This window comes from Fulmarus glacialis, unplaced genomic scaffold (genome assembly GCF_000690835.1).
Source record: "Fulmarus glacialis isolate BGI_N327 unplaced genomic scaffold, ASM69083v1 scaffold28218, whole genome shotgun sequence".
In the NCBI taxonomy this organism is placed as follows: Eukaryota; Metazoa; Chordata; class Aves; order Procellariiformes; family Procellariidae; genus Fulmarus; species Fulmarus glacialis.
The window spans coordinates 12892-36362 of record NW_009228102.1 but is presented as its reverse complement, the minus strand read 5'-3'; the positions used below and the strand labels follow the sequence as shown (position 1 = coordinate 36362).

Genomic DNA, 23471 nt, shown 5'->3' with positions numbered 1-23471 from the left:
GTTGCTCTCTGAATGGCTGTGCCATTCTCCCTTCATTATAGGTTTAACCAGAGTTGTCAAGGTGCCTGCCTGTACAAATGCAGGCTGGGTACACATGTGGTTTCTGAGGTTTAATGCATTTTGAATATCTGACAATACCATATTTCAACAGCTACATGGGCTGAGTGTGATTTGGCACTCTACCAACAGGATAATTTGGAGAAGCGGGTAACTTCTTTCTTTCCCATGTCACAAATTCCTCAGGGTCTTGCATTGTGTCCTAGCTGTTCATGAGCTGTTCATGACACCCCATTCTAGTCCTTTTCTGAGCAACTGAACTTTTATCTTTTCAGATAGTCCTGCTTCTGACCCTGTGCAAAAAGATACATAAATGTGTGCCTGATCTTTAGAATTAATGTTTTCCTGAACTGGATCCTCAATGTTGAAGTATCTTGAGAAGGTTTACTATGATCAGTAAAAGGTTAATTGTCTTGCTAGTTTGAGAAAAAGCATTGTGTGCCTGTGCTGTAGCCTTTATAGAAAAAACATTCATATAGAACAGAACAAAACAAAGTATTGTTCTGATGTGCTTATGGCAATGCTGCTATTACAACTCAATATCAATCTTTTAAGCTTAGAACTTGGTAACATCGACATAGTCTATATCAAGATTTGTCCCTATATACCATTAATAGCAGCAAGCACCTTTAGAGTCTCTCCAGCAACATGGAAAGCACTTGAGAAAATCTATAAGAATGTAGTGTTTTCTGATGTAGCTCTTAGTTGACTTTCTGTGACCGCAGCAGAGGAAGATGTACAGCATCAAGTTTGCTCGTTGTAGTTTTGCTTATGTTACAAATACCTTGACTGTTGCTCCTGAAAATGAGAAAGAACCTAAGTAGCATGGTTTTGATTTTTTTTTTTTTGTTTAATTCCATGATGGGTGCTCTGGTGAGAGGTGTCACTTAAGATAGACTCCATTAGACCTAATATTCCATGACACTTTATATTAAAACTTTAACATCTTTCTTCATGGTTTCCAGTTAAGCATGTGTTTGGCTTGTGCATGAAAACAATGCTGTACCAAACATGCCTTCTAAGGAAAAATATCATACATGTTACCAGGTTTTTGTTATCACCACAAGGAAATAGTAATTCTATCAAAAGAACATTTAGGGTTTATTGTATGGCACAGCAGGTTTGAAAACATGTCTTGCTTGCATGGAGTTCATGGGGAGCAGACATAATATTCCCAAACATATTTTATAAATACTTTAGTCATTGCGTTACTCTTGTAGTTAATAAACTGACTGTTGTAATATGTAATGCAGTACTATACAAACTGTACTAATTTTAATGAGCCTATAATGAATTAATTTGCTCAAGATTCAGTGTGATTGAAGTGTGGTGTGGTGAGAAGTGTCTACACCGATGGTTTTACAGACATTAGCAGTCTCCTGTGATCACCCATCTGAGTATAAGTTATGCTTCGGTGATGTGCGTTTAGACAAAAGCATGCCTTATTAGCTGAGTAAGTGATTTTCAGATTTGCATTTATAGTTGCAGCCCAAAAACCTCAGGAGGTGCTGCACACCTTCAAGAATCATAAACATTGCTTTGCTGTTATAGTATGACCAATCTCATTTCTATACATTAGCTTCCATAAGGTGACTTCAGAAATGGCAGTGCTTTCTGTGACCTACCTGCTCCTGCTGTCACCTAGATTTAAGTCCTCTGGACATAACAGGGCCATCAAAACATTTTGCTGGTAAATATTTGAAGTGCTAAGCATCATGGCTGTAATGCTCAATAATACATTTACAAGATTTTTAAACTTCTTTTTCCTTCCTTAAGTCTGTCTATTTCTCTGGCTGGTCTTCACGTCTGCTACATGCCTGCATCTCGGATTGTGATGTCTCTGTAAACTCCTTTGCAGTGAAGTGTTCTTTACATACAAAATAGCAAACAACTTAGTTAAATTTCTTGTGGCCAGATGTATGCTAGTCTGGAGTTTGCAGAAGACCACATTAACCATGTTTCTGTATAGACTCCTTGAAAATTTTAAAGGGGCAATACTGAACTCTCTTTCTCTGTCTCATTCTCATCCAAGTATGCCAGGTCCGCCCAGCCTGCAGCCAAGTGTACAGTTTCTTTCACTCTGCTGACCCCTCTGCTTGCAGACTGGAACCATTGCTGGAGAAAAGATTCCATCTCCTGCCTCCATTCAGTGTCCCACGGTACCAGAGATACCCACTAGGGGATGGAAGATCTCACCAGTTAGGTACAGTGCCTATTTTCATAGCTCTCCTTACCTGTTGTTCTCTTAAGCGTTCTCTCCTTACACAGCTCAAGAGGATTTGAAGTACCAATGTGCTAACATGCTAAAAACAAGTCATCTGGGACAGAATGGCACAGACATATTTAGCAGGTGTGGAACCAAAGAAGATTACCAAGAAAAAATTATTCTTGCATATGAGCTTTGTGATATTAGTTGTGTTAAAGAGGGGTTGGAAGGTGATACCACTGCTTTAGTTGAAGTGTCACTTGCAAACTTCCATATCTTTGACTATCATTGTAAACAATTTATTTTTACAATTAGTTGGCCTTTGCCTAGATCTTCAGATATTGTTTCTCTTGGTTACCTATTGTTGGTTTATTGCAGATATCTACGTAGGACAAATTAGAGCACTGGGCAAATTGTCTTTTGATTGGTCTTGTCCTAGGTAGACTACTAAACACTAGTTATGTTGGGTAATAAATGTTTGAATCCAGAAAAAAACAGAAATAGACTGATTTGTCGGGAGGAAAGAGGAAGACATGGATGAGCAAGGTGCTAGTAGAAGGAATTGTGCTGGTTCGACTTTATAGAAAATGAGATAAAATCATATAGGTGTGAAGTATCTTTACTTATATTATGCAAAAAAGGAATTGATCAGTGTGTATCTGTTCATGCATGCACATTAGACTTACTCTTTTTGCTACAGATTCAGACATGAATTCAAGCCTCAGCAGGATATTTCAAAAGGCTTTCAGGATTCAGAGTTTAAGGTTGGAGGCTAATATAGTAAAATGGCAGTGTTTTCTATTTGTTGGAGCTAGAAGAATCGTATCATTGGGAACCTGATCTGTGCAGCAGGATACACACAACTCCTTTGTTTTATGTGCTCAAATATGGTGTACATTGGATGCAAATCAGTTTGAATCTGATCAAATCAATGTTTGAAAAGCAACAGTTGATCCTGAGTTGCAGAAGGTTGGTTTCGAGGTGTTGGCTTCACTGAAACATGTGAAGATCTGGCTGTTCCTCAGGAATTGACTTAAGGAATAGCTAAGGTGAGGGACAGTCCAAACTAGGGAATATGTGCTCCCTTCTCACCCCCATGTCCCAGTTTTCTTTCAATGGAAATATATACCCTGCTTTGCATTCTGACTTGGAGTTATTATAAAGCCTGACTGTGCACTTGGAAATCCTGCTGGTTAGTTAGGCAAAAATTCTGTCACTGAGACATATCTAAGGCTGTCTTGAAAAGTTGAACCTCCTTTAAATAACTGTCATAGGAAGAATAGTTCCCTTAGGCTGCTTTTCAAATTGAAAACCTTGCGTTGGTACATTTTACTAGCTTTGCTGTGTTAAAGTAAACCCTTCAGATACAGTGATTCTTGAAGCAGAGACTTCATAAGTGATTTGGGAACAACTGGTGTTCTTTTTGAGTTCATCTAAGGCACTGGGTCAGAAGATTCCCCTACAGAGCATGTAAATCTGGAAACCCTGTCTGTTTGATGTATTATAAAATAAAAATTCCTGAGTGCTAATGATCAGCAAATGTTCCATGATATGGTTTTGTATTTAAATCTCTGGGCAGAGTTAAATCATTGCCGTGCTTTACACCTAAGCTGCGTTATATTTCCATGAACGTGAAATCCTCCCATTTAAATGCAAGTGCTTTAAGATCCTTTTGGAATTTAAGGTTCTTCATTCACAAAGGATTAATTCTAGTGACTGTATAATTTTTTTTTTCCTTTCTCTGATACCTGGGCTTGTGCAAGTATTTCTTAAAATGAGAGCCTTCGTGGTGTCAACTGGAATGCTAGTTTACTAATCAGTTATGGTGAGACCTAGTTACACCAAACTGTAATTATGAGTCCAAACACTGTCCAAAACAGCCTTTTCTGATCATCTTTCATGTCATTAAACAATCTCATTCCCTGTTCCTTTTCTTATAAGAACTGATGATTAAAATAAGAATGATTCTGTTGTCTGCCTGACATTCCTGATAGGTGCCTCTGTGGAAAAGAATTATGATCCAGAAGCCGCATGAAAAAAAATCTCTACTAGAAGAGAATTTCACCATATGATTCATAGGAACGGTTCAGTGATAACACAGGCTGGAGAACATGATGAAAACTGGGGGGGTGGGATTTCTATAGCTGTCTTTCAGTTCTTGCCAATCAAATGAAGCCCTTGGAGCCAGCTGCTCTGTGCATAGGGTTTATCTTGAAGTTTTTAGTTTATCAAATTTACTTTTTCCATTGAGATTCAGGAAACATCTAAGACTTAAATGACAGGACTTAAAGAGCAGGGCACACCTTTATCTAGATGATTGCCTTTTGCATCCAGCAGGCATCAATACTTATCACTACATTTGCCCTCAGGGTCATTCAGTTTGTAGTAATGTGGTATTGTTTGTGTGTGTGATAGATTGATCTATTAAGAGCTTAATGATGATGAAAGCTGACTCTTACCAGACTTGACTAGCCCAGAGAGTTATTCCTCTTCCTGTCAATTACTTGGTCAGTTGCAACTGTATCTTCTGTAGATACAATTCCTAATGTGGATGTGATGACGTTGTTAGGCTATTGATAAAATAGCTTAATAAAATAAAAATATTTGAGGCATGATTTAACATGCCAACACATTATATGCAAAGAGAAAGAAAAATCAGCAAAGATTAAATTTAATATCTGAGATATCTTCAATCTATGCACTGGATAGACAGAATGGAAATAATCACATAAGGCATCCCACTTTTTCAGAAGTCACCTCTTGAGGGGATATTTACCTCATGTTACTGTGATATACAGACAAGTGAAAGTAAAAAAAGGTGCGTGCAAAGCACTGCCAGACATACAGAGCAGGTGGAGAAAACATTTCTCTTCGTAACTTTCTCTTCATAACTCTTTCATCTATGGTGATTGCTGACAGAAGACATAGCAGTAAATAATGGTGCAGGCAAAAAAGTGATTTAGTAATTGGTGGGGGTTTTTTCACTATAAGGGCAAGGTACAAAGTTCAGGTTATGTTACAGCCCAGAGAAAGCTATCCTGTCTTGACCTTCCATTAAACAGCAGCTTTCTCAGCTGCTGCCTAGTTGACATTTCATAATCAAAGTGCTTTTGTAGCTATTATAAGTGAACCTTAGCTTTGTGATAGGTCTCTGATCTACCACCAGTCATGTCTTTTAATAACGTGTGGTATTTAATTCCTTTTTTTGCTATGCTGCTTATGACATGGTGCATTTTATCTGCTTGAGGGTTGAAAATATGGTGGTTGTGTATTAATTCAAAACACCTGGTTTCAACCTATCCTACTTTTTAGACATTTTACATAGCAGAATGTAGATAATCATAATCCTCTCTACTGTTTGAGCTTCTATCTCACATTTTACTTTGCAGCACAATTGAAATAATTGCAAAATTTTTCTCTTGCAGTTTTATTTATAGGGAATGTGCAGGAGTGCCAGTCCAGACTATGGCTGATCCAACTGGTCTGCTTCATTATGGATAGATAGAAATTAAGGTCTAAAAGCACAGCACTTCTCCAATTGTATATGCATAAAATAAAGTATTGTTAAATTTGTCTTGAGGTGATTACTGTGTGGCCTTGAGGAAGTTACTTTGCCTCTTTGTATTGGCTGTAACTATCATAATTATCCAAGATGAGACTCTGTAAAATGATATGCCTTTATTTTATTTCTTATCAAGCATGACAGTAAATTTAGGCTAGTAGGATAAGTGGTAAGAGCCTTTAGTGACCCTCAGAGCCATGAGAAAGGTGGTTTTGGGTGGAAGTACCTGTTTGAGTTATTTAAATCGAAGAATTATGCAAGTAGACTGTCATAGTCTAAAGTTGAGCACAGGGCTTTTAGAAAAATACAGTATTACATGTACTTTATTAATCTCTAACTGGTGCTCTCTGTCCTCCTTTACAATTCAACGAAGACCGGACCTACAGAGATGAAAGCAGGCTGTCCTACCTGTTTAAAATAAAGATAATTCAGGAAACAGGAGAGAAAAAACTGCCAAAAATGCATTCCATTTTATTGATTTGATCTCTTCATAGGGAGAAGGTTTACTGAGCTTAGAATAGCAGTATTACAAAATAAAAAACATGTTTCAAGGCACAAGACCCCTTACTAAGCTGGTCTTAAACTAGTCAATAATATGGAAAAAGGCTAACAGATATGTTGGCTGACAACATGTTTTCCATTCTATGCAAAGTTACTATTTTTAGTTCTCTCTCCATCTCCATTTCAGTGGGAATGAAAAACCAAGACTCTTGCAAAATTATAATGGGGAGGAAGGATTAAATTAGGGTCAATTTACAACTGTTTCAGCAGAGCAACAACAATTGAGAAGCAGAAAATTTATTTTAAAAGCACAACCTTTTTATTTCAGTGAATCTTTTGGAAGGGGAAGCAGAAAGTATGCATCAGAACACTGCCAATCATGAGCACCTCATGGACATATAGCTCTCATTTATGGGATTCATTGCACCTTCTTCTGTGGAATTTCCTGTTGGTTGATGTTTGGATCAGGGTTCTGGTTCAGACAGAGCCATAATGGGGTGCAATTTGGCAGCTTCCCTGTTCCTTACTGCTTATGTCCTGCTACTTATATTATATATATTTTTTTTCTGCTACTCTCTTCAGTGAACTGATTTGCTGTGATCTTTTAGGCCATATGATTTGTGCTTTGTTATCAGAAGGGTCAGGTCCCTTGCTATTCAGTATTTAGAATGACATAGAATCAGACCTTTTACTTCTTTGTACTGCTTCTTTCACTACAAAGACCGTATAATACTTCCTCGTTTTGTGAGGTAAGTAATAGGAAAGCAGCATTGTGTTTTCTTTTCAGTTGTCTGTGTGGGAGTCTATGTAGTTTGCCTGGGACAAGGGAAGTAATAAAATTATCCTTCCATTCTTTTCACCTCCATCAAGCTTTCCTACACAGCCACACATAGCTTTCCCAACTGTATGGCGTCAACAAAATTCCTTTGAAAGTACATTGCAGTTTCTTTAATGAAAACTCAAAGCATATGTTCCCATGGAAACTACAATTGAACATATTCTGTCCAAACTACATACCCGTCACAAAGTGTTAAAATTTAATTTTTTCTCTGATTCAGTTGCAGGACAGCTCCTTGTGTTGTCTCATGCAGTTGAGATATTCAGGCTTATGTCAAAACAAGCCAGAATCTTTCTAGCCATGTCTGCTTTTTGGAAGGGAGGAGATTGTAGGGAGCTATGCTGCTATTCCTTTTCATTTAACGGTGGCATATTTTACCAGTTCTGATAATCTATAGGCACTTATGCTTCCAGTGTACTTTTTTAAGGAGTGGCATCCTTGAAAGCAGCAACTTGTTGTGTTCTCCTGTGTGCGCCATTGAGGTATTCGTTGCATTAAGAGTTGGTAAGACTTGAAAAGTTGAAGAGAAACTTATTCCAGGCCTCCACTACATAAAGAATCATATGACATAGTTCCCAAACCAAGACCATGTGAAAGATGAGTACAGCATGATTACAGTTATTTGTCTGAATGGGACTGAAATACACTCAGAAATAGAGCAATACATCATCAAGGGCCATCTGCTTTCTTTTGTATTATGTGCATTGAACTGGATCTCTTTTTTCTTTTGTTCACTGTTCTAATCTCTCCAAGAGGTTTGTTTTCTGAAAAACAACACTGAGTCGTCAGCCGCTTTCGATATGCACTTCATTGTATATCCTGTCTCTCAGTTGAGGTTCTGCCTTTCCTAGGTACAGGAGGGATGTGCAGGCTGCTTCAAGCAAAATTATCAATAATGCTTTTATTTAAATGCATGTCTGTTCTTACATGTTTCAGAACACCTCAGGAGGAAGGCTGTGTTTTGTTTCATTAAGCAGAGGTGTTAGCCATGGCACATAGCTCATCTGTCAGAGCGGCAAGAATAAATGAGAATTCCGTTCCATTTGGGAACACGCAAACCAGTAGATAGCCTTGCTGAAGACTCTCTTTCTAAAGTTGTTTTGCTCATGTCAGGAAGAGGACAAGAGAAGTATCACAGACTCCCGGAGCTGTGTAGCTCTTCTCAGAGAATGACTTTAAAATCGATAGGGTTGAGTGTGAAGTAAAATAGCCTCCGAACATCACTACCCAGTTTGGAAGATCTTGGCCAAAAGCACCCAGCTGCCATTGCATTTTGATGGCAGTAAGGTGTGCTTTCTCTATTTAGTCATGCTTTCTCATGCTGTCCTCCTCACTCTGAAGGAGTTTCATCCACAGTCATCAAATTTGGTATTATTCAGCAAAACACTCATTAGCTCTGTATTAAAAAAATAAAAAAATACACACACAAGTTTCAAAGCCATGTTGTTCATCCCATTATTTTTTTATTATTATTTTCATTTCTGTAACCTGCAGGTGATGCTATCCACAACCACAGTGCTCTGTTCCTTGAGAACAGCTCTTTGAACATACCTTTCTCTCAAGAGAGTCCTGGATCTCCAAATGCATCTGATCAACCACAAGGCAAAACAAGGAAGTTGAGCTTGGCCAGCACAAACAGTGAAAACTCAGGGTCAACAGAAAGCTTGCCATCAGCATACCTCACCAACAGTGAGTGAATCCTGGTGCCTTGTAATGTCTGATATGGCAACAACCCTTCCCTCCACATTCTTTCTGTGGAAAAGTTTATTATGAAAAGGCAAATTACCTGCTTGGAAATTTGGGGAGAATGAGAACAGCCTAAGTTGCTGCAATTTAAATAACACAATTTAGCTTCCTCTTCTGTTTGTAATTAAGTAGATGAAGTAATAGAAGTGAGTGAAGTCACAGTTTTATATTAAGGTTCCACTCATAAATAGTCATTAAGGGTTTCATATTAAGAGGGGTTTAGAAGCATGTTCCAGGCATGAAGAAATACAGATAGATAAGATTTGTTACCCATAATTAAAAGTGCTATAAACCATTATGTTGTCCTGTTATGGACTGTAGTCATATATCAATATTCTGTTCACTATTTGGGAGGCATTTGCAATTCTTACTCTGTATCATGATCATAAAAGTACTAGTCTTTCACTGTACATTTTCCGTGGACCAGGAAGCAATGGGAATCATGCTGAGGTGATTTCTGCTTCCCAAAACTTGGACCTAATAGAACTGTTTAGATTGCAGACATTTAAGTGATGATGCATTCGGTGAAAACAGTACTTTCGTGTTTGGTAGATACTTTTAACAGACTCTAAATGTCAAGATTAAAAAAGCAGAAGATTTCATTCAATTATCTAGCTTAAACACAAAGACAGCAAGAGATTTATTAAGAAGATATCTTATTGAAATGTGATGCTATTTTGTTTGGTTTTTTTGTAGTTACTGCAAAGTGGTGGGGAACAAAACGAATAGATTATGCCTTGTATTGTCCAGATGTGCTGACAGCCTTTCCAACTGTGGCCCTGCCGCATCTCTTCCATGCCAGCTACTGGGAATCAACAGACGTTGTGGCCTTCATTTTAAGACAGGTCATTGATCTCTATTTTTTCTCTGCAACAAATAATCTTGTGATTGTTGATTGCAACTTCCAAGGGTGATCAGTCTTTTAATCTTTAGTTCAGTTAGATAGCTAACTGTAGTTGCATCACATACAACTGGATATAGGAATGACAGATGTGGATTTATTGGAGAGGTGAAGGGGACAGTGAGCACACCATTAGCACTGCTGGCTGGTGTTCTTACTACTGACTGTGTGACTGGGAACAATGCGCTGTCATGCATACCTTACTCGCTCCTCCCATGCCCTAGATCAGTATAACCCTGTATTATGTATTAATTTCCTCCTGTTTTTGAAGGAATAGGCTATCTCCAGCCTTACTTAATTATGTATTTCCCTACTAAATATCAAATTATTAGCATACATTTGATAATAAACCAGCAGTTTGAAAGTACTGCTCCCATAAGAAAATCATGTTTTTCCTGTAATACTAGAGTATTTCGAGGCATTGTGTGCACTGTCTCCTCAGAATTTATTTCTGAGTCATATGATGGGTCTCTTGTTCTTAGTGTGTCAGTAATTAGACAACAGCTCACAGTGAATTAGGGATAATGCAGTCAGATAATCTCTGACCTCTAGAGAAAATGGTGAGGCTGCGAAATCTCACCTGGGATTAAAAAAAAAGTTAAGTGGTGGTCAAGTGAAACCTGCAGGATAAGTGTCCCTTCAAGAACCCAAAGTGACGCTCACCTAAAAGCCAATCACAAGCAGTTTAATTTGGATTAACCCAAGAATCAGTGTGTTTTTTACATCCAGTGAATGATGAAACAGCTGCTGCCAGGCAAACAGTAGAGAGAATAATGCAGGAAACTGCACAGTGACTTTTTTTCATTAAATCAGTTTGGCAGATGTCAGTGTGTCTGCCTCTCTCGCAACTCCTTTTAGCTGGTCTCTGAGTGTTAACTCCCTCCACCTCCTGCTCCCCGTGCTGGTGTCAATGATTTTAGTTCCCTGGAGGCTCACCTGGTAGCTCCTGGGGATGGAAGCTCAGTGGCTGAGTTCCCTCCCTCAGACTGGAGGCTGCTGAGTCACAGTTTGCAATTGTACCGAGCCCCCACCTTTATATGGCAGTCTGTGAGTGGAGTGTGCAGCAGACCATCTGGCTGGTAACCAGACCACTTGCGAGTTTTGGATTGCTGTTTTTAATTTGTGAGATTCTAAGAGTCCTTCAACCTCTTGCTGTCCTTTCAGAGCATCCTTTAGTATATCTGATTCCAGTCAAAATGTATCATTAAGCAATGCATAATTTTAAAAGCTAATTTAAAAAACTTTGTTTATAACTAGCATCACCGTAATCAAGGCAAAGTAAAAGTTGCTGAAGAGTTTTTCCACAAACAAGAACAGTCTCCAGAACAGGAATCTTAATTGATGCTCATCCCAAAGTAGAGGAGAGGTTTCTACTGGAAGTGACAGGATGCAAGTCCAGGGTTTTTCTGTTCACGGGCCCTAGATAATTGTACATAGATGTTTCTCCTCTCCTTTGCACATCTTTCATAACTCTTGTCATCTCATCTTCTCTCTCAGGACCTTTTTTTGCCTTGAATTCATCAAAACATTCTCCCATCTTCCCTTTCAAATGCCCCCCTGAGCCCAGTTGTATGTTAGCAATAATTCCTGCTTTATTCTACTTGTTCTCTCTGGGCATTCATATCAAGTTGCATTATTGTGTCTTAGCTAGCCTTGTATGTGCATTACAGCTTTTAGAATTTAATAAGCCCTTCAAGCATTTGGAACGTGCCCGTAAAGCAATATGTGAGCTTACAGCACTACATAAAGGACTGGTTAGTTCCAGCATAGTCTGGACATTCTGCCCTTTGCCTGGGGGTTAAGGTTAAGGCTGAATGCCCTGTGGGCGCATATATTTCCTGCACATGACCTCCAGTGAACAGAATTTATGCCAATTTGTTAAAAAACATACCGACCTCTCAGCATTACTATGATTTGTTGCAAGCCAACTGCTTTGCTAAGGCTGAATGCAGTAGGATTTTACTCAAGGGACTTCGTATGAGACATCTTTCAAAGGGATTCTAGGCCACTCTTCCAGAGAGGGCACCCAGGTCGGAAAACTTCAGCACAGAAAACCAACTGTTCAACTTGAGTATCTGCTAGCTTGTGAAAGAAATAGACTAAGCTATTTCTCATTCAAAATGGAGTAGCCTCATGCTATCCATGATCCCAGGGTGCAACCCACAGATTTCGGTAAGACAGGACTTGTGGTTTCGATTGAAACAGGGCATAACCCACAGATTCTGAAATCTGTGTTGTGTCCTGAAATCTGAGTTGGACATGCAAGTTTCTTGGTAAGTGTGTGACATTTAGGTTGTAAGAATGTATAGCTTGTATGACATATTAGGGCTCTGCACGTTCACAAGTTATAGTCCTTTTATCTTCAGACGTTACTAGCCACAAGCCAAATCCTGAGCCTATCACCTACCGCAGTGGTGAGTAATATCCAAAAGGTGATAAGAACCATTCTGTCGGGGTATATGTATAGAAAATCAATACAGATGGAGTCAGGAATCTGACATCTGCCCCGTAAAGGACATTAAAAAATACTTTTGTGGTCTTAAGCTGCTTTACTGACTTTGCAGACCATGAACAGACAATGTGACTGTCACTTGATACCATCCTAACGTTTTCACCATTTTCTCTGGAAGAATGTGCAAGCTCTGTTGTGAATGGAAAAGCTGTTCAGTAAGTACCTGAGATTAAGTGTTGCCTAACAGAGTGAAAGCAGTTTATTTGTCTATACAATTAATGTGAACATATGGCCTGTACCTCTTTCTACTTTCATTGTACTTTTGGCTCTGCAGTGTCATTCAGCTGGGTCAGCAGTGTACTTTCCCTTTCTTTGCCAAGTACCAGGACTCCTCAGGCCACACACTGTTTATTAAAATATTAATATAATTTCAGGTGATGAGGTATGAAAATGTAAATTTCAAGGAAAATGACAACCTGGATCCAGCAACACTGAGTCCATCCAATCCACGAGAAAAATGGCTACGCAAAAGGACACATGTCAAATTGAGAGTAAGTATAAATCTGAATATCTGTGGCAGCTATAGAACTTGGGTTTGGCAGCAATTTAAATGGAGTTTGATCTCCCAAAGCATGAGTCTACATAACTGAATATTACTAAAGAGCTGAAAACTGCTAACGTAATCCAGAGGCGAACAAATTAACAGTTAAGGAATAGGAACAATTTATTATCTCTACATGTTGGGAGAAAGTATATTTCCTTCTTTAAATAACAGAGGGGCCTTAAGTTTCAGTTAAGCAAAGAGGTTGTTCTTCTATTTTATTATATGCTAGGTGAATCCATAATTCAAGAAAAAAATATTTTCTTCATTCCTCAGATGCCACTTCAGTTAGAAATGTCAATTAAGATGCATGTGTCTTGCACATAATCGTGTGAATCTATGGCATCACTTGAAGTGAAACATTGTCATTAAGGGAATTGTCATTCCCTTAAATGTTCTCTCTTATTTTGTCTCTCTTATCTCTCTTATTTGAGTGCTCTCACTAAAAAGTCTATTCAGGAACCCACCATTACTGGAAACCTGGCTCCAGCTGAAATAGGAACACAGTTTTGCTAGGTGCTCTGAGGTACACTTGACGTACCTCAGACACACTGTCCAGGACTGTGTTTCTCTGTCACTCTTCATAATAACATAATAGAGACAGTAGCCTCATTACAAAAGCAAATACTACTCTTCCCACCTTCTGCTCTTATTTCAGAATGTGACTGCTAATCACCGAGCTAATGACATTATTGCAGCAGAAGACGGTCCTCAGGTACTAGTTGGGCGCTTTATGTATGGACCTCTGGATATGGTAGCTTTAACAGGTGAAAAGGTAAAGTCTGAGTAATCAATTTCCTTATTTTTCTGAACCAGCTTTTACTAGAAACAGTTGTTGAATGTAGCACACATGTATAGTACCAGAGGAGGCCTTACAGTGAGGGGAAGTATGTCACTAGCCCCCACCACTTCAGCAAAAATATGCTGTAAGTGGGCTTTCCCGATAGCTGACCTTTTTCCCAGTTTTCATCCTTCTTACATGATGCTGGCCATCATCTCTGGTTAATGATGAGTCTGCTGTGCAGTGGTTTTTGAACCTGCCATCTGATTGTACCACCTACTGGAGAAAATTAACTTTTTGAGAAGGAGGAAAAAGAATTTTACAGTGGTTGGCAAATTACTAAAAGAAAATTGTATATCCTCCTATCCAGATAAGACAAATAGATAAAAGAATAGGGATTCTAGAGGCTAGGTGGCTGCTGTTTCTCTTACACATGGAAGAGTAAAGATAAGTTTTAGAACTTAAGTAGTAATGTGACACAATTGGAACTGTCGCTTCTAAAGCTGCCTGCAGTAGCCAGGATTACAGCTAACAATGCCAAGCATTAAATGAACACATTTGTTCATATTCACTGAGACTGTAAGAATTTTTGTGGAAATTAGCAGAGCAATGCCGCTGAGCTGAGGGTAAAACTGAAGCGTGGAGGCTTCACTTGGCCTGTTTTGTTGGTGCCCATTCTGCTAAGATGCAGGACTAACCTGATGCCTCTAGGGATCAGCCTGCTGATGGCATGCCTTCTTCAGGGTATATTTGCTAGTGCAGATGGCCAGGATGGATGTTTCTGGAACCATGTCTCTAATGACCATGCTTCTGTCACAGCTGGGCTTTGCCAGTCAGCTCCACAAGACATAAGTGATGTGATGCTTCTAAGACTTTGTCGTAGAATTCAGCATATCTTCTGCTGATACACATTGAACTGTCAGTATAAGTTTTGTTTATATTTTTAAGACCATCATTGCTTCAATCTTATCCATGTGGTTTGTAAAAAAAACTTAAAGCAGCCCCATCACTTGAGTTTACATGCAAGACAGGATCACAGGTTTTGTCTGATTTTGAAGATTTTAATCACAGCTTTTTACTAGCTTTTATAAATTTTTTCAATCTGATCACATTTTATTCATTGATAAGGTTCTTCTGGTACAACGATGAATAGGGCACCAAAGGGCTGTCCTACGAAGAACACCAAAATTGTATGGTTCCAAGACTTAATAATTTCCTCTTTGTGCCATTTCTCAAATGTAAGATCAAAACGTCAGTTAAATGTATCTGCATGGATTGGATTGCATTGAAGGTCTTCAATTAGATCTACAGTCAGGAAGACTGCAGATCAAAGCTGTGTATGTAATGAATCTCGTGGCATGCATTATTTGTGCCTATATCCTAGCAATGCCTCAGGTCAAAAGTTGGACACTCTTCTAACTGGTACAGTGCAGAAATTAGAACAAACCGTTTTTACCACAAGACCATTGAACCTGTCAAAGGAAAGGCCATCCCTCTCCCACTTTCCCTAGTGGGAATTAGAGCGGGGAAAGGATTTATGTCAATTAGCAGTGTGGCCTGCAGACTTGAGCAGACCTTGAAGTGTTTGTTTGCGTATGACAGGAGAGCCTGATCTGCTCTATCACATCTCGGTGCTATCCTCAGCAGGCAGGAAATTTTCCTTGAACCTCATCTGCTTTGGGTGACTCCTGTTGAGGCACAACAGAGTAGAGATAGTGGGGATGAGGCCATCTGGTCAAGACAAGGAGACGGAGCTTAAGCTTCTCTGAGAGTCTTTGCCAGTCATATCCTCTCTTGCTCCCATGGGACTGGCCACCTAGGTAATCTCAGCCTCAGTCTGTTGACCTATTAGAAAACGTTAATTAACCTGAGGTGGGCTTGACATGCCAGTTTTTACTGAGGCAAGGATCAGTTCTGGACACTACCCTTGTTTTCCCAAGAATTCCTAAAATGGGCTTGTTGGGGTTTCTACAGGTTTGTAGACTGGATTTATTTTAGCCCTGGGTCTTTTTACCGAGATGAATTTGGGTTGGTAAAAAAACCAACATATTCAGTGTTCTAGTGTGCAAATGCAAACTAGGCTGAAGATACATTTCAGCATTTCAGTGCTTTTCCTGAGGCCAGAGGTGTCTCTCTTGGATTTACTTAACCCATTATTTTCTGGGCATTATAGTCTAATGTTTTTCCTCCCTACATAAATTATTGTGTGCTGGCTGTTTGCCTTGAAGTCATATTCCCATTTCAGAAGGATAGGGATGAACAATAAGCTGTGTTTCTGCAGTGGTAAAACAGATTCATATTATGCTTGGGTACTGAATAGAATCCTGTCATGAAAATCTCTTGAAAGAAATTGCTAAGTAAAAATGTTAAGATTATTACTAATTATTGCACTGCGGACAATTCCGTACTCAGTCATGAATTACTGATAGTTTTCATTCCAATTTTGAGGGGTTTCAAAAGTAATAGAAATACTATCTGTGTGGTTTTTTACACTTGTATGTCATCCCTCCAAGGATCTTAAATAACTTCACATTAAAGGCTTATTTCATTATCTCTTGATGTGGAGAGGGAAAACTGAGTCAGAACAGTTCAATTACCGCAGTCAACAGAATGCTGTTCTAGTAGCTTTCATATCGATATTGAAAAAGAAAATGTTGATCTAAAAGGACTGTAGTTGTGCAGATTTTTCAGAATGCCCAATGCAAACTTACAAACTATTTTTCTGAACCACACATACACACACACACCCTGCCCCCATCTTTAATGGCTTGACTTAAGAAAATTTATTAAAGGGGAAGAATAGAAGGTAAGAACACAATGGCTGAATAAAACAAAGTTAGAAGTATGATTCTCAAAAGAAAATATTTCTGTTCCTGGTTAGGTCTTATATTCCTTTGCAGGTTGGAAGTAAGTTAGATTTTTCCCTAGAAAATCATAAAAATGTTTTCCTTGGCACTCTCTCCGCTAGTGGTGCATTTGAAAGTTGGAAATTCAGAATCAGTCAGGGTACAAAGTGAAGGTTTGTCCTACTTATACCATCCAAGACTTTAAAGAGACAGTTGGTACACATCTGTATTCAAACTGTGAATTCACTTCGCAGTCAAAAAGCAGAAGAAAGGAGTAAAGCCATTGTTTGATCCTGATAACACTTCTCGTTCAGCAATACCTGTCATTTCTTCCCTTGCACCAAAGCCCATCCCTCAGAAAAAATCAGTTCTGAATTTCATCAGTTCAGAATAAATTTAGTGTTATTTATAGTTACATCCCAATGTCATGTAACATTAAGTCCAAGAAGAGCATATCTGCAGAGTTATCAAGGATATACACACAAACAGTGTGATCTCGTAAGCTGCTGGCCAATCTTGTAGAGTATCTGGCTGCATGTTGAGCACTAAAGAAGTCCACATAAACCTTGTATGCCTAAGTTCTGTAAAAATTGAATACAGAAGGAGAGCTTTGCAGATACCTCCCTCAGATTTACTGATGTACTTATTGCAAAAAAGTGCCAGTTCAAGTCAGACAAAGTATTTTATACAGTTTATGTTAGTTTTGAGGAAATATTTCAGTTGAAGAAAACCATATTGATGAAAGCTTTCGAAAAAAAAAACTTGAAGTGTTTAGGTTTTGCATTTGTAGGTAAGGTTATAACTTGAGAAAGATGTCATTTTGCTAATAACCAGATTAAATTTTCTATTTTGTAGGTTTAGTATGCAAAAATGTAATATGCACATGCAAGCTGAAAAGATCTTTTTTCTAGTTTAGGGTTCCTGCCAAATTTCTGAGCTCTATGCCCGCATTTGACACCTGCAGTGCTAAGCTGAGTGCTTTAAATGATGAAGGCAATAAACTCTTGTACTGTGTGTTAGGAAGCATTTTCTAATTGAGAGGACCTTATGTGAAGTTTTTACTGAGTTTTGAAGTTCCTTCAAACTTCCTTGTAAGCTTTTAGTACAAGCCATAGTTGGACATACTGACATGATCTAGGCTTGGCAGGCCTTGTAAATAGGGGGTGTGTTGCCTGCTATCACACTAGATGACTGTTTTGTTGTTTTTGCAGGTTGATATCTTCATAATGACTGAGCCATCTTCGGGTAGGTGGGTGTACTTTGACACAGAGATATCCAACAGCAGTGGCCGGATATCCTACAACATACCGAAACAGAAGAGACTGAGAGTTGGTGTGTATCCCATCAAAATGGTGGTCAGGTAATAGCTCCAAGCTGGAACTACAGCTGTGGTGGGTTGTTGTGATCAGGAAGACACTGAGGTATGTAAGATTGAAGGGGGTGCAGAGGGAGATTTTGGTCAGTTAGTTATATTTTCTTGGTCTTGTCACCCTGTTGTCAGCTTAGATTTGAAGCAGTGATCATCTGTTTATTGGCCTGTTTGGAGGTGCCAATGGGTTTATCCCTACTGCAACACAAATCCTCAGTGCAATTCAATTTAGGAGTACTTGGTCTTGCAAAATATGGGGACTGGATGACTGTAATCAGTCTTCTTGTGGCAAGAATGTATGACTTGGGATATTTTGCAGCCTGTTCGTTGGGGAAAAGATTTCTGAAGGGTATAGCTTTGTGTTCTTCAGACTGGTAAGAAGCTTTTCTTATGGAAATTAACAGTAGAGGATGTACTGCCTTGCTCTCAGCCACCTGTTTATCTGTTGATGTCAGGGCTGATCAAAAGAGTTACCTTGATTCTGTACTCAAGATCATGCTTATTCTAAATAGGGAAAAAGAGGAAGGGGGAAAAAAAAAAAAAAAACAAAAACACCAGCACCTGAAAATAACAATTCATTGAAGTAAAATCAGTCAGGTCTCCTAGCTCTCCAGCATTTCTTAAAAATCTCTGTGCTAAGTAAAGCATAAGGAATGAAAATGCGTGAAATAAAATTTGTTGGCCTAGGTGCATGACTGAGGTAGCTATGCTTTTAAAAAATCTTATGTTTAATAAAAGTCTGGTTTGATTTAGTACAGAGTTTTAGTTTAATATTGCGCTTAGAATTAAATTGCCTCCCCACTTAGGAAGTAACTTTACAGCTTCCTTTGAATCCCTACTTTGGAGGCTAAATCAGTGGGATGAATTTAGCTGAAACAGAATGTGTTGTTACCCACCAGTTAACCAAGTCTAAAGTCAATTTACAATCTTATGTAGTGCTAGTTGAGGAGGAAGCAATGTTTTACCTCAGTGTAATAGAACAGACGATCAATTCAAGAAAAGGGAGTTACTTAAAAACGAGTTAAGGTGTATTCAGAAGTTAAGCTCCCGTGGGCTTTTAGACTGCAGGAGTAAGTTTCAAACAGGATTGACAGAAATTGTCCTGTCTTTGTTCATTAAGCTGTGCACACATATTGTAAGAATCTTCATCACCAGATATGAACTTCTAGATCATACAATAATAATCTTTATAAAGGAAAGAAGATGTGGTCTTCAGATTACATTTTTTAGGGAACATGAGGTCATGGGATGGTAACAGCTTCGGATTGCTTTGTGCTTTATTAGCGTCTTAATGTCCAGAGCTCTTGGGAAAAATACATCATGAGGAGAAGATTGCATTTCACATGCCTTTCCATGAGAAAAGCCATCTATGATTGCATTTCTCTTTTGGTTTAGGTTTGTTTTGGGGTGGGCTTTTTTTTTTTTTTTTTTTTTTTACTTTTCTGGATTGGCATTCCCATTATAATTTGCAAGGATAGAGGGATGGGTAATGCTAGTATTACCAACTATTCACCTAATGGAGAAAAGCTGATTTGTGTAAGTACTATATGCTATATGTAAGTACTTTTATGCTATAAAAGGTGCATATCAGTTCTTCCCTTGTAATTTCTAATAATTTGCCAGTAACTGTAGACTGCTGCAAAAAAAAATGTAGCTAATTTCTGTGTGCTATGTGAGTATGTACATGTATGTGCGCATATATAGCATTCATGTCTTATATGTGTACATATATAGACATATATATACACACATATATAGACAGATAGCACGTTTGAGTAGTAGTTTGAGTACTTCAGGATGTTTTGGGGTTTTTTTCCTAATTCTTTTAGGTATTTATACACATGTGATTTCATAATAAAGTCAGCTTCCAAATTTCTCTTTGGAAAGCTATTTCCTAAAAGTGTAAGTTTTAATTGCCCCACATAGGACTGAAATCAGAAGTCCTATTTGACAGCCATTTTGAAGCTGTAGATCCAGACAGATCCAATTTGAGTTCTTAAGTAGAATGTGCAAAAAAAACATTCTGACAGTTTGCTTTTTAAATGTATTTATTGCTTTGACTCTCCAGAGGGGACCAGAGCAGTGCCACAAGTTACCTGACTGTGCTTCCCCGAGGAATGGAATGTGTTGTGTTCAGCATTGATGGTTCATTTGCAGCAAGTGTTTCTATCATGGGAAGTGACCCCAAAGTCCGAGCTGGGGCCGTTGATGTTGTCAGGTAAGTGAGGTTTGCCCACTTCACTTTTTAAATCTCCGACTTCCTATTTGAACACAATAGGAAGGAAGAGGGCAGAATAGTAGAATAGTTTTTTTTTTTTTACTAAATAAACAACAATTCTTTAAAGGCCAGGATTCTTTGCAGATATATTTCTATATTTGCTTGGACATCAGATGTGCCAGATTTTCAGAGGAATCTTAGAATGCTATGGTTTACTTTGAAATTTTTAGTTTAAGTTGCCTAAAGATTAAAAGTTGCTTCTTGGGTATATGGCCTTAAAGTATGTGCAGTGAATTAATAATGATTCCGTGTGTTACTGTGATTAGCAAAGAGTGCATTTTGTGTTTCACTAACTTCAAATAAGACATATCTCTACTTCGAAAATACCAAGTGCCATGAATGCAAGAGCTTTTTTTGGAAGAAAAATCAAAACTTTTAATCCATTCTTGCAAATCTGTTAATGTTGCACTGGACAGGGAAATACAGCTCTCATTTTGGAACTTGCATGGGAATGGAGGGATGTCAGTTTTCAAGTGTTTCCACTCCTTACAGCTGAAATGGCAGGAAATCTCGTTAAAGGTTTCAAAGGTAGCAGGACTTGATGTGTAGCAAGGTCTATTCTAAATACATTTTTAAATAGCTCTCATATTTTATATGACATATTGTATAAGAATCTCTCTTGCTTCCTTCCATCTCCCTCAAGATGTAGACATTGTGACTTAATTTCTCGACAGGAGCAGAGACTTAGGCATGCTGCTTTCCACTTGTTGAAGGATAACGTCCGACTTCTAACTGGCTCTGTCCTGAGCAAAGAAATGCTGACCTGACCTGTGGGTATTGTTTCTCTTTCTGCACCTATATAATTTACCTGCTGTTTCTGATAGGCATTGGCAGGACCTGGGATATCTGATTATCTATATTACTGGCCGTCCAGATATGCAGAAACAGCGTGTGGTTTCATGGTTGTCTCAACACAACTTCCCACAAGGGATGATCTTCTTCTCAGATGGACTTGTTCATGACCCACTGCGACAAAAGACCATTTTTCTCCGGAATCTCATGCAAGAGGTACTACAAACCTGTTTATAGCCTTAAAACCTTTTTCCAGAGAATGTAATTCAGTGAAGTTAGAGATCTCCCTTCCTTTTGAACAGTAAATCTCACTGGCCATCACAAAGTCTTTTTGCCATTCCTCATTTCTTTTCTCACTTTTAAAGAAGGGGGAAGGCTGATAAAACATCCAAAGGGGCCTCCTGGCGTGACAAATAAATAAATGAACTGCTTGTTCTTTCCTGTGTGCATATCTGTAGTTCTTGCTGGCACACAGACAGACAGATTTAGCTTTCTGTGGTTTACAGAGTGAGGTTGTTAACAATGAACTCATCTGCTGCTTCATTGCAAAACAAGTGCCACCCTTGTAGTGCATGGTGTTCAATAGAGCGGTCACTTTGGAAGTAATATTTGTTTCAGTGCCACATCAAAATCTGTGCTGCATACGGTTCCATGAAGGATATTTCTGTGTACAATGTCTTGGCTCTGTCACCATCCCAGATCTACATAGTTGGACGATCAACAAAGAAGTACCAGGCGCAGTGTCAAGTAAGTAACTCTTGCTACTCAGTCAGGAAGTCCTAGGGGGACAAGGAAATGCATGCTTGTTAATGCATACGCAAATGTGCACACGCACACACACACACACAAAAGATAAAGAGCAGAGACAATGTTTTAGAGAAGGGCAGTTGGTTTCAGATGAGGCATTTTCTGGCAGGGTGAATAGTAAAGAGAATTGAGTGGTCACAGGTTGTATCTGCAAGTGCATGCATCGCATATTGCTGAATGACAAAATGGAACAGGTTGCTGAAAAAAAAAGTGAGAGGAGTATTAGTACTCTGTAGGTATCTAACTGGGATGCCAAAGATAGGAACTTAATTCCTCATAGAGCTCATAGGTCGAGGCAGCAGTAATTTGTCACTCCCTTTCTTTCCTTCCTATTTCAGTTCCTCAGTGAAGGTTATGCAGCCCACTTGGCCTCGCTGGAGTTCAGTCTCCATTCACGACCCAAAAAGAACAACTCTCGGATGATCTTGAGAAAAGGCAGCTTTGGCCTCCACTCCCAACCTGAGTTTTTGCGCAAGAGAAACCATCTCCGCAGGACTATGTCTGTACAGCAACCTGACCCACCTTCTTCGAACCCCAAGCCAGAGCGTGCCCAGAGCCAGCCCGAATCAGACAAAGATCATGACAGGCATTTGCCCTCCGTTGCTTGGGTTCGAGGTGGAGTTCACAAATTTGAATCTGTCCCCTAGGAAGCTTGGGAATATAGATCTTGGGTGCACCCCATTAAACTTGTAGGTATGCCTCAAAGATAATATTTAGGCAGCTTCAAACTAAGAGATGTAGAGGGGAACCTGTACCTCGGAGTCTTCCCTGCTCTGGAATCTGCCTTCTGACACCAACTGGGGAACTTCCAGTTTGTTCCTCTTGATATGTTTATTGGGAAATTTTAAAACAATCTAAAACTATCGCAAGTGCTTATAACATCAAAGCAACAGAAAATACTTTGGTTATTTTTTACAACAGAGACAATAAAATGTGCAATAAGAGAAGAAGCTGTAACAGGCTGATTTTACTCACAAGGATTGTGGTATCGGCTAACTAGCTGCACCCAAACCAGTATAAACAGTAGGTCCCATAGGTTACAGAGAAGGTTTACACTTTAAACATTAAATTGTATCTGTTTCCACTTCACTTTCGATAAAGCGATACACTTGCAAGGGAAGCAGAGGTGGGAACTACAGTAATGGGTGGTCAGGATTTATACAGCAAGATGCTTTTTGGGTACCTTAAACCCAAGATTTCTTTTCAGCTTGTTGGTCAACAGACCCCAACATGGGCACTTGTGTTTGTGTGAGGTGCTGGACATCAAGTAAATGGGAGAACTCCACTTATGAACCAAATCATAAAAAACTTCATGCTAAAAATAAATGTGTCTGCCACAGTTTGAAGCAGTTAGTGTTGCTGTATACAAAGTAATGTGCAAGTGTACAAAGATCACATTGTTTTGTGGAACTTGGTGACTGTGCAAAATGTGCGGACTACTCCGAGTAAGGAGATGGCTCTGATCATCTCAGTCCGAGAGACAGATCCTAAGAGGGTAAGCTAAAGGGAGCCCTTTACTAAGGGATCTGCAAACTTCAGAGCAATCACTTTTTTCATTATTCTAACTAGAATCTTTAAACTGGAGGAGAAAAAAAGTAATGGAATTCCTATGGGTAAATTGTTTACCTTCTCATGCTTTATAGCAACTGCTGTGTTAAGACAATCTGTAGCATTCAGAATTACAGCATTTGAGCTTCAAAGAATGGACGTGCCAAATTACAGGTGCCAAATAGA

At 38.9% G+C, this 23471-nt stretch overlaps 1 protein-coding gene across 1 annotated transcript in view; it reads left to right on the top strand.

Annotated features, from left to right (window-relative positions):
• Nucleotides 1-22630, top strand: part of PITPNM3 (PITPNM family member 3) — a gene marked incomplete at its 5' end in the record, with an annotated part of 50147 nt that extends 27517 nt beyond the window's left edge. Inside the window, 10 exons of the mRNA XM_009583384.1 lie at nt 2090-2260; nt 8659-8853; nt 9607-9755; nt 12698-12814; nt 13523-13639; nt 17703-17851; nt 19929-20078; nt 20963-21146; nt 21549-21677; nt 22076-22630. Of these exons, the coding sequence (XP_009581679.1) occupies nt 2090-2260; nt 8659-8853; nt 9607-9755; nt 12698-12814; nt 13523-13639; nt 17703-17851; nt 19929-20078; nt 20963-21146; nt 21549-21677; nt 22076-22384 (1670 nt within the window). The remainder of the gene's footprint in view (nt 1-2089; nt 2261-8658; nt 8854-9606; nt 9756-12697; nt 12815-13522; nt 13640-17702; nt 17852-19928; nt 20079-20962; nt 21147-21548; nt 21678-22075) is intronic.
• Between the last annotated feature and the right edge of the window lie 841 nt (nt 22631-23471).